Here is a 13,039-nt window from a genome sequence, read left to right on the forward strand (position 1 = left end):
CGAAGGTGCCTGACAAGGGTCAGGGCTGTCCCAGGCTGTTGTGGTACAGTAAACACACCAGGAGGCAGATCCACTGAGTTCCCAGGTGCAGAGGTTCCTGGGAGAACCTGGTCTTTGCACTCTGCTTAGAGTAGTCTCCCATGTGCATGGCTGCCTGTGCAGGCCTGGGCTCTGCGAGATGGACAGCCTCTCTTTCCACCTCTTGCAGCTTCCTGGGCTTGTATCTCTGGAGGCATTCAGTGACCTCATGTTTCTGAGTGCCGAGAAAGGGAGGCTGGGGAGGAGGGGTGTGGGGAGCCAGGTGGAGTGGGGGGGGGATTACCAAAGAGCTCACTCACTTGCCATTTACCGAAGAATTTTCCCCCTTCTTTTTAAAGTTGTTGTTTTCTCAAGGGAAAATTTTTATTCGTGTCTGAGTAAAATGTGTGCTCTTATAAATCGAAAGCAGAACGAACATGAGGAAAGGTTTCTGTTGCTGACAGAGAATAAAGAAGCAGCGGCTTGGCTTGCCGGCTTTTGTCAGCCAGCAGGGACACCTTTCTTCATCCTCCTGACCTTTCTCCCCGCCTTGTCCTCCCATCCCAGAGGACAGTGACCACATGCCATGGCCATCCAGAGCCCCAGCTGGGACTGCGTTAGGCTGATGATGCAGCCTGGCCTGAAGGAAACACCACCCTTTCCCTGGGGAGAGCTGAGGAGGGGCAGAAGGGAGGGGACAGTGGTGCTCTGAGGGAGCATGGAGACTGCCATCTCTCGCTGGCTGGATGACAGCGGAGAAGGAGGATGGAAGAAAGGAGTTAAGTCAGAGTTAATTAGACCAGTCCATGGCTCCCCTTCCTCCACAAGCCAGGGTATGATTCCGCCATCTTGGTTTTGGAGACAAAAACCTGGCTTTCTGGAATACGTGACCCCTGTCCTTGGTTCTGTGGAAATATCTTGCTAGGCTAGAAGAGGGTTCATGGAGAGGTCTCAGCAGCCTGCTTCCACCTCCAGGGTGCTCACCAGCCCCACACCCTTCACTCCAGAAGGTATGATGGCCTCTCAACTTTCACTTTTGTCTGTCAGTTTGGGCACAGCTGCCCTGGCTCGGGTATTAATTTCTCAGCCATGTCTCTTCCAGCCTCGGTTGAGGTAGCATGGGTTGGGTTAATGGTTTCTTAGGCCCTGAGGTCAACCTGACTGGCCAGAACTGCTCTTCCCTCAGCAGCTCTGTGGTGGGTTCTGAGTCCTTACGTATGTTCCCAGTGCCCACCTTAGGGCCCCTGGGAGAGTTCCTTGTAGTCCAGGCAGGGAAGCCACCTATGGGGAGAAGGTGGTGGTGGTCTCGGCCTCCATGCTCATGGAAGTGTGCCGCACATGCCTGCAGGAAGACCACTGGCGAAGCTGTTCCTGGCTGAGGCAGCCCAAGTCTTTGAAGAGCTTGAAGAGGTCACTGCGGAACTTGACGCCGATAAAGGCATACAAGAAAGGGTTGACGCAGCAGCGGACACAGGCCAGGCTGTAGGTGACGTCGTAGGCAATGTCGAGCTGCTTGCTGAGCTCACAGCTGCTGTTGGTGATGTTGAAATTGGCCACTGTCTTGGCCAGGACCACCCCATTGTAGGGCAGCTGGAAGACTATGAAGACCACCACCACAGCAATGATCACCTTGATGGCCTTGTTCCGCTCAAAGTTGCGTGCCTGGAGCAGGGTGCGGATGATGACAAGGTAGCAGAAAGTCATGACCACCAGAGGAACGACAAATCCAATAGCCATCTGGGCCACTTGGATGGTGATCACAGTTTCCACATGGTCAGGGATGAGTGAGCATCTCCATGTGTCCTCACTGACACTCTTCTGGAGGCCACTGTAGAGCAGCTCTGGAGTAGAAAGCAGCAAGGCCAACATCCAGATACAAACACAGGACAGCTTGCTGATGAGAAGCACCCGGGCCCGGTGGCGGTGGGCAGACACGGCCTGGACAATGGCCACATAGCGGTCGATGCTGATGCACAGGAGCAGCAGCATGCCGCTGAAGAAGCTGATTTTATAGACACCAAAGATGCCCTTGCACAGGTAGACACCAAAGATCCAGGACTTGGCTGCGCTATAGGCCCAGAAGGGGAGGACCAGGAGGAAGAGCATGTCTGCCACAGCCAGGTTGAGCAGGTAGGTGTCTGTCATGGTCTTGAGCCTCTTGAAATAGATGTATGTCAACACCACCAGCCCATTGCCCATCAGGCCCACGAAGCAAATGACTGAATACATAAGAGGGAGGAACCAGGCCTTAAAGTTCCGCACATCCTTTTTGAAGCACACCGACTCATACAGGGTATAGTCCACTGTGGTGTTCTCGCCAATGTAATCATCTGTGACCTCATCTTGGCACAAGCACACCTGAGGGGGGAAGACACACCTGGTTAGCCAGCAGTCCGCATCTGGCTGGGCCTCAGCCTGGAAAGGTGGTTCTAGCACGGACTTGCTACTTCTTGCGAATTCTGAGACCTTAGACCCATTTGAGCCAGCATCTCAGAAGGCAGAGCCCAGGAATCTACATTTCCCCCCTCCAATCCCAAGCAAGTCTGTGATTTGAAATCAGTGCATCTCAAGTGTCAGCATAGGGGGCTGGAGAATTGGCTCAGTGCTTAAGACCATGTGGTACTCTTGTAGAGAAGCCTGGTTTGGTTCCCAGCATCTACATGGTGGCTCATAGTTATCAGTAACTCTGGTTCCAGGGGATCTGATGCCCACTTTGGACCTCACCAGGCAGCAGGCATGCATGTGGTGCACTTAGGATGTATGCAGGCAAATCATCTGTACACACAAAATAAATCTAAATAGTGTGTTTAGCGTGTGTGTGAATCACCTAAGGAGGATCTTGTTAAAATGCCCATCCTGACTGGGTAGACTGGGGCAGGACCTGAAGCCTACATTTCTACTTATCAGCAGCAAAGGTCTGATTTTTGTCAACCCTCGGGATACCCTGTTTCTTGCTCACTGATGGTGGTGGACTGGAGAGCATCTAGTGCTTTGGGGTCTGCTGAGCCCTGAGTTGGAAAACACACATCTCTTTGTCTGTGAGATGGAGGCAAATCCTGACTCCATTGTTGTGAGGTATGGGGCCCCAATTCTGGTTCCCTTTTTGTCTACAGAGGGTTTATCTTACTGTCAAGCAATGTTGTGATGTTGGGAATGTGTGTCTTTCTTCTGGAGCCTCTTTTAGGTCCTGGTGGAGGTTTTTTTTTTGGGGGGGGGAGTACAAAATGCTTCAGCTTTTGAGGGAAAACCTTCTTGACCTGTGTTAGGGTCAAGATTGAGGAAGGTCTAAAGCAGGAAGAGAAGATTTCTAGGTAGGAATCAGTATCAGTTGAGGGCTCAGTTTGAGGAACGATTTTCATGGCTCCATGGTACCCACTACACTCACATATGTACACACCCTACACCCATACACAAATGTACCACTGGAAGGCAGGGCCTATGGGGCAGAGCTCCTGCTATGTGACTGTCTTCCTATGGGTGCTTGTGCCCTGGAAGGGAGCGGCTCCTTTCTCCCACTCTTCCTCTGTGTTCCCACCCTCTCCCCACATCTCTCTGCCTCTCTTCCGGCAGATCCCAATCAGCAGTCAGGGCTCAGCTGTTCTGGGCTTTTTTTAGCCCTTTTGCAGGGCTGCAGGGTGTGTGTGTGGGGAGGTTCAGTGAGGCTGTGATTTTATCAATGGAGGGGGCTCCTGCTGCTCGTGTGTGTGTGTGTGTGTGTGTGTGTGTGTGTGTGTGTGTGTGTGTGTGTGTGTGTGTGTGTGTGTGTGTGTGTGTGTGTGTGTGTGATGGACCACTGTAGATGGAGGTGGGGGTTGAAGGCCTGTTTTGGAAAGCTCAGGGTTCCTCCACTGGGTAGGGGGACTTTCAGCTATTCAGTAGCAGTCCACAGATTGCACCCTTACTGTAGGACCAGCCACAGGGTGAGGACAAAGTGGTGTCCGGGAGCCTTTTCTTTGGGCATTGCTAACTTGAGAAGAAAAGTCTGTAGCAACCTTCTTTCCCTGGTCCAGGTTCCACTGCAGCCTGGGGGCCCTGGGAGAGGATAGCTGTTCTCAGCTCCTCGCGAATGGGTCTGAGGCCCCTAGATTTAAGGGCCTTCTAGATCTTTTGGAGGACAGAACTCCCAGCTTCTATAAAGTGTGTTCCTAAACACATCCCCCATCTTGTCGTCTTCCCCATCCCTTGCTCCTGCTCCACACCCTTCCCCCAGGCTTGCCGCCTCTGCAGCCCACAGCCCCACCACATCCGGCCCTGTCTGAACCCCCCTTCCCCCAAGTGAAAGACAAAACCCAGCCACAGATGTCTCCCCCTTCTCTGGCCTTCCAGGCAGCAATACCGGAGGGAGTGGCAATGGGGAAGGGGCCAGGCTAAGGGCTACAGCCCAAGCTCCGGGGGCCTCTGAGACGGGGTTTGGGGAACAGTGCCCAGTGTGGGGCCTGCCTCTGGCCTGAGCTCCTGGAAAGCTGCCCCTCTGGCCTCCGGACCTGGGGGAGAGTCAAGTTCTGAAGCGCTGCTTTTCCAGCCTGGCCTTGGCCATCCCCTCCAGCTCCGGGGAGTTCCCACCCCCGCAGAGGAGACTAGACTCCAGGAGTTAGTTTCCCGACTCTGACTCTGGAGTTTGATGGGGTGCACCTTCTATCTCCTGGCAAGGACAGAGAATGGAGCCTTGGGAAGCGGGCCCTTTGCTCTGCAGAATTCAGACCCCTACATGTGTTCCAGTCACCATCCTTTCCACAGGGTCCCAGGCTCCACCTTTCCCCCTCCCTTCTCCCCATAGGCAGGCCAGATGGCTTTCTATTTTATGAGAGAATACACAGAATGAGGTTACAAGGAGAACCTTGGACTGAAAGGCAAGAGGAGACTACTTTGGGCGACTGGAGAGTATCCCGATTGCCAGACCATGGGTCCTTTTCCCAGCTCCCAGAGGGACGTGTGCCTATGTGCACATCAGGCCCCTCTAAGCTTTGTGTTCTGTCTCCTGGGCGGGGAGGTGGGAGGTGAGGAGATGAAGGTGTGGGTAGGTCTCTTCTCCCTGAGCTTTAATTTAATGGGGACAAAGGAAGTCCAGAGAAGGTTCGCCTCCCCCCACCTCCCCAGGAGGGAGGTGGCGTGGGCAGCTTAAGGAACGGTGGTGGGTTTGTGTCCAGTCCTTCCCTTCTAGCAAACTGTTCCAGTGTGAGCACTCCTGGCTGGGGAGGGACGTGGAGTGGGGGAAGAGCACTTCCCCTGGCAGGAAACCTCACCTGGAAAATAACGAGGAGAGCCACCACCAGCACGTTTTTCGTGGGTTTCCCTGGAGGAGACAAAGGAGGTGATGTTACTGCCTGGAGGAGACAACGCTCTGTTATTAAGGAAAGCGGGGAGGGGGGGTGGGGGGTAGGCGGGGGCACGGTTGGGAACTTTCATCCCAGGCTCCAGGCACCGCTTTTGCTGAAAGAGAACATCAGAACCAGATTGTGCGTTTGAACACCTGGCCCGCTGCCCAGCATCCCTGTCTTCACCTCCCTCCCTTCCTCCTCCACTCCCAGGTCTGGGAAAGAAGAGGAACAGCTCCCCCCCCCCCCCCCCACCCCCCACACCTTGGCCAGGCTAGGCTGTTGCTGGTTTGCAGAATCCGCTGTACCCTAACAACCCCTCATGACTGCTGGCTCCACACAGGGGCCTCAGTGCTCAGTGGCCCCTCTTCCCATTCCACATCATGCAGGAAGAGGAGGCAGGGCCCTGGGGTGGTCAGGGTGTATGCACAGATGTCCATCGCTGCCCTGGTGGCAGGATCCACTGGCCCGGAAGCATTTTTTTTGGTGTCCAGATGTATGGACAGCTGCGTGGGAAGCCTCACAGATATTCCAAGGGAGGTGGGCTAAGGAAATGGAGAACTGTTTTCTCTCCTTTAACGTGTCTTCGAATCCTCTGTACACAGAGACTCTTGGTTAGAACAGGCCTGTATGTGTCGTAAACAGCTCCTCATTCTGCTTGAGGCTGAGCCTTGGGCCAGCCTGGGCTGCCTGTTCTCCTAAGCAAGAAGACAGCTGGCAAAGTAATTGATGCAGATATCTTATCCTCCACTCCCACCCAGGGACCCTGGCTCTCTCTGCCTTCTTTGCCACTGAGACCCTTCCCAGCCCCTGAATCCCAGTTCCTCAGATACACAGGAGAGTCAGTCCCTGTGTGGATGGGACTTGTGAATGTCATCTAGGCCGAACCAGAGTAGAACTTTGCTCCAGGAATCTTCAGGAGGATGGGGGCCCTCTGGAGGCCGGGGAAACAGCACAAACCCAGAGGTTATGTGTCCTTGGCCACAGCACCACCTGCTGGAGCCTGAGCAACACGACACCCAGCGTGCCTCTCATGTTGCTCCAGGCTGAGAGTGCCAGGCTGGGGATTTTAAGCTTGACCACACTTAGAACAGGCAAGAAGGGCCTCAGGTCACCAGGTGAACATTTTCCCACCTGCACATCTTCCTTCACACCACCGAGGCACGTCTTACTAAAGCATCGCTCTGTGGTCTATCCCCACTGTGCCTCCCTCCTAAATCCCTAAGAGCTCTTCCTGGCTATAAAGATGGAGAGATCATATGCTTAGCACGGTGCTCAAGCCTCCAGCCATCTACTTGAAGTCCTTGCCTCCCTAGCTCCCTAGCTCCTTCCATCCGTTGTCTGGAGACAGACAGCCACTGTCCTCTAACTGTCAGCTTGTACTAGAACATTTGCAGCCAGCAGTGGGAACATCACCACGTGGCCTCTCTCTCTCTCTCTCTCTCTCTCTCTCTCTCTCTCTCCCCCTTTCTAACTGAATTACCCCTTGAGCCCCGTGCTCAAGGCCACGTGTTCACTGTTAACCACATTCTCTGCAGGGTCTGATGCACAGCCCTCCCTCCCCTGACTCATTTCAGCATTGGGCGCTCGAGGTTTCTTTCAACACGTCAACGTCTTTCAGTTACTGCAGAGAAAGCTCAATCTGACTGTCAGTGAGAGCGAGAAACCCCTGGGGGACAAGAACTGTTTCTGTTTTACTCTGTTCGCCCCTTCTCCTGGGTCCCATCCTGGTCCGTTTGCAGCCACTGTGGGGGAGGGGCTCTAGGTTGTGTGAATGAAACGGATTTCTCATTCCAGGGAGGCTGGATATGAGGTGGGGGTGAGGGGTTGGTGATCTAGGACAGGCCATTTTCAAGGCAGTTTCCCAGGGATCTTGGGGGAATTCGAATGCGCGGTGGCAGAGGGACCTGTCAGTGGCCGTGAGTCAGCCTGCTCCTTGTCTGTCCACAGTCATAAAGTGATCACTCTTGGGCAGCAGTTGGGAATGTCAGGGTCAGTGTTTCCTGAGTTCTTGGGTTTGCAGACTGAGGTATGATTAAGGAAAAATTCCCTAGCACTCCAGCCTAACACCCCAACCCCCGCCCCCACCCCAGCCCAGCCTGGGAAACCTTCTCCTCCTCAGGTTCTAAAACTCCTACCTGCTCATTCCCCCAGGAGACCATGGCTGCCTATCATCCGGCCCCAGAGACACCTCAAACATTTTCCTCTCTGGACCTTCCCAGCCACTGTAGGGACATGGGAGAGGGAGGAGGCAGAAGCAGGGGATTGGTAGGTAAGGAATCCAGAGAGCCAATGGGAGGCAGGGATGGGAGAGCTGATGGGATCTTGACATGAGGGGACCAAATCCTTCACTCAATGATACAGTTGGTACTGACTTTCAGTGTGTTGTCCACACATGGGCGCTCTCACCCCGACCTCATGAGTACCCTGTAAGATAGTCATGTGAGGAACCAGAAACACAAGGCTTCCCCAGGGTGATGTTGGCCCACTCACTAGCTGTGGAAACTGCACTCCTACCCCCTCTTGGTACATTTCTTCCCCTCACAACATCTTGGAAGCTACTAATTGTATTCCTTCTGTATTCTAGAGAATAGAGGCGCAGAGATGTTAAGCTGCTTGTCTGGAGTCACTAAAAAGTAGATCAGAGACGTGAATGAGACATCTAGCCTGGGTTCTCACGACTGAGTCATGAGACATTTCTGATGGGCCTCCAGTGTAGAGGGTCCTCCACAGATCAAGGCGACTCTTGCCCCCACACTATACTGTCACTGTCACGGGCTGTCTGTCTCTGTCGCTTCTACCCCTCTGTCCCTTGAAGCTGGTCCCTCCTCCGTCTTGACCCAAGGCTTTATTGTTCCTAGGGCTTTCCAAAACACAGATTTCATCTATTTACCCATCTATTTGGAAAGGAGGAAAGCTCTTTGCTGGCTCCCATCCCTTTTAGGACGATGTATGGACTCCCTGACGCTGTCACACAGAACTGTGAGGATTACCCTAGCCTGGCTCCCTTCTCGGCACATTCCCTACTCCCCTTGGCCTGTGCCTTTCCCAAGGTGTATGTGTGGGTGCATACCCATATGGTGGTCAGAGGTTGGCATCGGGGTCTTCCTCTGTTTCTGGCCACTTTCTTTCCTTCTTTTTTTGTTCTTTCCTTCCTTCCTTCCTTCCTTCCTTCCTTCCTTCCTTCCTTCCTTCCTTCCTTTCTTTTGGAGCCAGCAGGGTCTCTCACTGAACCTGGAGTTTGCCAATTCTAAAGACTAGCTGGCCAGCGAGCCCCAGGGATCCACTGCCTCTGCCTGCCCAGGGCTGCCATTGCTTGTGTGCACTGCTACCACCAGCTCATGAACAGAGGTCCTGAGGCTCCATGCTCAGGTCCTCATGCCTGTGTGTCCCTCAGTTTCCTGACTGAGCCGACTCTCGGCTCCCTCATTTACCTTGTTGACTTCTGGTGGCTACAGAGTCTGAAGTTCCTGCCACATCCTGGGCCCTCACGTCTTCTTTATTTGGCTTGACAATTTCTACACACCCTTCACAAATACAACGTAAATGCTGCTTCTCTGATCCAGGTTCACAGTTTTGTTTTCTAATCTTGTCCTCATGCCCCAGGGAGTGCTGTATCTCATGTTCACATACAAGTTACTCTCCCCGCCAGACCGACTATTCATAAAATTCTCAATGAATGACACAGGTGACCGGAAGAAAACACCTTACAAAGAGGAGAGTTTTCTCCTAGCTACCCCGGGCTACAGCGTTGTTCTCCACAGCCAGGTTTCTGGAGGTCCGGGAGGGACTGACCCTGAATCCCCTTCTGACATCTATGGATCAACCGTGAGACACAAGTCTCTCATGGGTTCATTTTTTCTTATCTCTACTTTTGAGAAGTTGTGCTGAGATCTGTGGTCCCGTTTCTGAAGATGGGGAGGGCACTTCAGGGCTGTTCATTCAAATCATGAAAGAGGCTGGCTCAGCCCTGGCTTGGAGTTTTTCATTTTGTATAACAGAAACCTGGCCTCCTCACCCACCTCTTGTCTCTGCTGGGCAGATGGAGAGTGAAAAACAGATTCTTTGTGGCCCACCCGCCTTTCCAACGGTCCTGGAGCCTGTTTTGAGCAAAGGTTTTGAGCAGTTTCCCCTCATACCAGTGTTTCAGGGTTAGCTGTTGGGTGCTTTTGAGTTGAGTGAAAAAGCAAGACTATCCTTCCTTCAGGACCAGAGGTTGTCCTGCCCACTGTGTCAAAGCCACGAGTGTAGCATCCCCAAACCTAGTCCAGGAGAGACACTTTATGATGTCCCAGTTCCTGGAAGGCAGGTGTCCACCCGCTGTTTGTATCAATTGTTTAGAACCTGAACTGACCAACTGGGATGGGAGAATTTACACCATGGAAATTAGCAAGCGCTATAAAGTCAGAACCTTTCCTCTATCCTGGGAGTCACTTTTCAGAGGTTAATAAAGGGAAGGTAGAGAAGGTCTTTGGTGGACAGTGTGGGCACTCTGGGACTATGGCTGGCAGAGGTAGATACCTGGGGAGCAGGCTTAGAAAGCAGGCTGGGGGCAGGACAAGCTGGAATAGACAGATATTCAAAATCTAAAACCTTCTTGGAGTGATTGATTTCATCCATCTATCCATTATCCATCCATCCATCCATCCACCCACCCATTCATCCATCCATCCATCCATCCATTCACCCACCCATCCATCCATCCACCCATCCATCCATCCATCCATCCATCCATCCATCCATCCATCCATCCATCCATCCACCCACCCACCCATCCATCCATCCATCCATCCATCCATCCATCCATCCACCCACCCATCCATCCATCCATCCACCCATCCATTCACCCACCCATCCATCCATCCACCCATCCATCCATCCATCCATCCATCCATCCATCCATCCATCCATCCACCCACCCATCCACCCACCCACCCACCCATCCATCCATCTCATCAACATTTTCTAACTATACCCTAAAACATCTGAGAGGCAGAGGTGTAAGACTCAAACTCTGCTTCCCCTGAGTTCCCAGCCAGCAGAGGTGGTCACCACTATGTACCTTCCACAGCTGGACCCAGACCCAGGGTGCAATGCATGCTGGGCAGGGGAGGCAGAGATAAAGGCGCTGCTGGCTGTGGTGTGGCAGGGAGGGGTGTGAGGGCAGCACCAGGGAACCTTCACTTTTTAAAGTCAACCCCTTGTGGCTTTGAGGCCACAATGGTGCTTTACTTGCTGATGAGCGGAACCCTCTAGGAACCTGGCCCTTTTAGCCTCCGCGGGGTCTGACTCTGCAGCCGAGATTTAAGATTTGTAACTGGGGTGTCCGGAGGCGGTCTACTTACTTAGGGCCTCCTGGGACTTCCCTGGCACTTTGCTATAGTAGAGATGGAGGCTAGGCTAGAAGAAGGACTTTTTACTGACAGGAGCGGTCTGCTACGGTGGGGTTTGTTTAGGGGCTGTGCTGTTCTCTATGTGGAATACCCCACCACCACCACTCAATTTCATGTTAATCACTGGTCCTTTAAATTTGCAAGAGGAACCAAACTAATGGGATATGTGGGAAGGAGGGAGAGACAGAGAGAGAGAGACAGAGACAGAGAGACAGAGAGAGAGACAGAGAGAGAGACAGAGAGACAGAGACAGAGACAGAGACAGAGAGACAGAGGCTGCAGCTTGCATTTGTATTGCATGACACACAACACTGTCCCCTTCAATTTACTCTTATAACCCCATAGGGTTGGGGATTCTAATCCTGGTTTAACAGGAGAGAAACAAGGGACTCAGAGAGGAGGCAGGGTGTCCTGAGGTGCCAGAGAGCATCGACTATCACTTCCCAGCCCAGAGCAAGTTCTATCCAGGTCAATGAGGTCAGCCTGCCACAGCCTGCATTCCCTGCTTTAGAAGATGCCACTTGATCCCCCTTGTCCCTTCTGTTATGTGTAGCGGCTCCCTCCCCTGGGTCTGAAAGAGCAGGTACACCCTCTCAGGGATCGCTAGGATGGCATTATCTGAAAGCAGCCACCAGTTCACACCATCTGCCCTGATTTCTCTGGTGGCTCCCCTCAGGACCCTTGGCCCTACCTCCACACTCACTGACCAGATTCTGCTTTAGTGTCCAAAGTCGGTTTCTTCTCCCCGTGAGGAGGTTTACTCACCCAGGTCCATGATGCTTTCTGGGTGGCTGAAGTCACACAGGAAGGCTGTACTTTCAGTCTCTGTCTCTAGCTACTCCTGTCTGGGAGGAAGTGGTGTGAGCGAGCCCCTTTTAAGTTGTGAGTGAAGCCACCCTCCTCCCTGCCCCTCCCACCCCTGCTCCTCCCTCTTCTGGGACCACAGGGTATGAAAAGGGTGACAGCCTTCCCCAGTGGTCACAGGATCCTGAATCATAGGTCATTTCATTCAGAAAGCTCCTGGTAGCACCTTGTGGAGCCTCTGTCTACCTCCTTGAGTGCCTGGCTGGCTGCGGGGTGATGCTCAGGAGTCAGGGAGGGCCTTCACCCTGCTCTTTGTTTTGAATGAGACTCTTTTTAAATCGGCATAAACTTGGTCAACAGCTGCTGTCCCAGCATCCACCTGCACAGCTAGTGGGATGTCTCTTGAGTGGTCCAGCCATCAAGGACAGGCTGGTGAGCTTCAATGACAAAACCACAAAGTGAAAGTCTAAGGGTTCGTTTTTTTAGATGATAGATATGAGAGTGCCTGTAACCCCCAGGCTCTCTCTACCAACACAGAGGACATAGGAGCCTATGCATTTACCGGGTCTAAGCCATTATCCAAACTGGCTCTGTATGGAGAACTTTTATTTTATCTTTTATTTTTATTTATTCTTATTTTTTGAGACAGGGCCTCATTTATCATATAGCCCAGGCTGGCTTCACATTTGTAACGTAGCTGAGGATGACTTTGAACTTGTGGTTCTCCTGCCTCAGCCTGCCCTGTGCTGTGATGAATAGGCACGTGCTACCATGCCCCATTTCCCCCACAGGGAGACTGATAATTAGTGTTTTAAATGAAAAGATTATTTGTATTAATTTTATGGCTGCGTATGTGTGTATGATATGTGTCCACAAGGGTCTGTGTGTATTCGTATGCACGAACATGGGGATTTCATGCCATCACTGTGTGTGGAGGTCAGAGGGCAATCTCTCTTTCATTAGAGGCAGAGTGTTATTGTCATGTTCCCTGTGGCCATACTACCAGTTGAGTTGGCCTTCAAGCTTCTAGGGACTCTTGTCTCAGCTCCTGTCTCATTGGAGGAATGCTTCTTATGTAGGTTCTGGGGATTTGAACTCAGTTCCTCATGTTTGTGAGGCAAAGCTTTTTTATCCACTGAGCCATCTCTCCAGTCTAATTAGTGGGTTTAAAGTTAACATAGAGACCAAGCTGGGCCTGTTAAGTGGCCACTGTGTTCTAGAGCAAATATCTGAATATTCTACTTCCAGGACAGACACCTGTACATTTTTATCTCTAGCCACTAACTGTAGCCAATTCAGTGAAGGATCGTACCTGACATGGAGTTCGGAATTACTTAGCCTTGCTTCTATATTAAATAGTTAAAAACAGTTGCCATGGCAACTTCAAGCACTCACTTGATCTCCTTGTTCTGTTCAGCATATAGGGACTACATTTCCCAGACTGCTTTCTCTTCGGCTTCTGGGGAGAATTGGCCATTGACCCCTAGGGATATACCAGGATATCTCTTT

At 52.3% G+C, this 13,039-nt stretch overlaps 1 protein-coding gene across 1 annotated transcript; it reads right to left on the bottom strand.

Annotated features, from left to right (window-relative positions):
* Positions 1 to 416: 416 nt before the first annotated feature.
* Ccr7 (C-C motif chemokine receptor 7) lies at positions 417 to 11,548 on the bottom strand. The gene is made up of 3 exons (XM_036197584.1): positions 11,492 to 11,548; positions 5,262 to 5,311; positions 417 to 2,376 (listed from the first exon to the last, which is right to left on the bottom strand). Exons 1-3 carry the CDS (start codon positions 11,499 to 11,501, stop codon positions 1,300 to 1,302), a joined length of 1,137 nt encoding a protein of 378 aa, XP_036053477.1. The 5' UTR covers positions 11,502 to 11,548; the 3' UTR covers positions 417 to 1,299.
* Positions 11,549 to 13,039: the final 1,491 nt, after the last annotated feature.

Source organism: Onychomys torridus, chromosome 8 (assembly GCF_903995425.1).
Source record: "Onychomys torridus chromosome 8, mOncTor1.1, whole genome shotgun sequence".
Classification (NCBI taxonomy): domain Eukaryota; kingdom Metazoa; phylum Chordata; class Mammalia; order Rodentia; family Cricetidae; genus Onychomys; species Onychomys torridus.

Coding starts and splice junctions, on each gene's coding strand:
- Ccr7 (XM_036197584.1), bottom strand. Junction 2,377..5,261: donor CTCTCCTCGTTATTTTCCAG/GTGAGGTTTCCT, acceptor TTCCCCCCTCAG/GTGTGCTTGTGCCAAGATGA.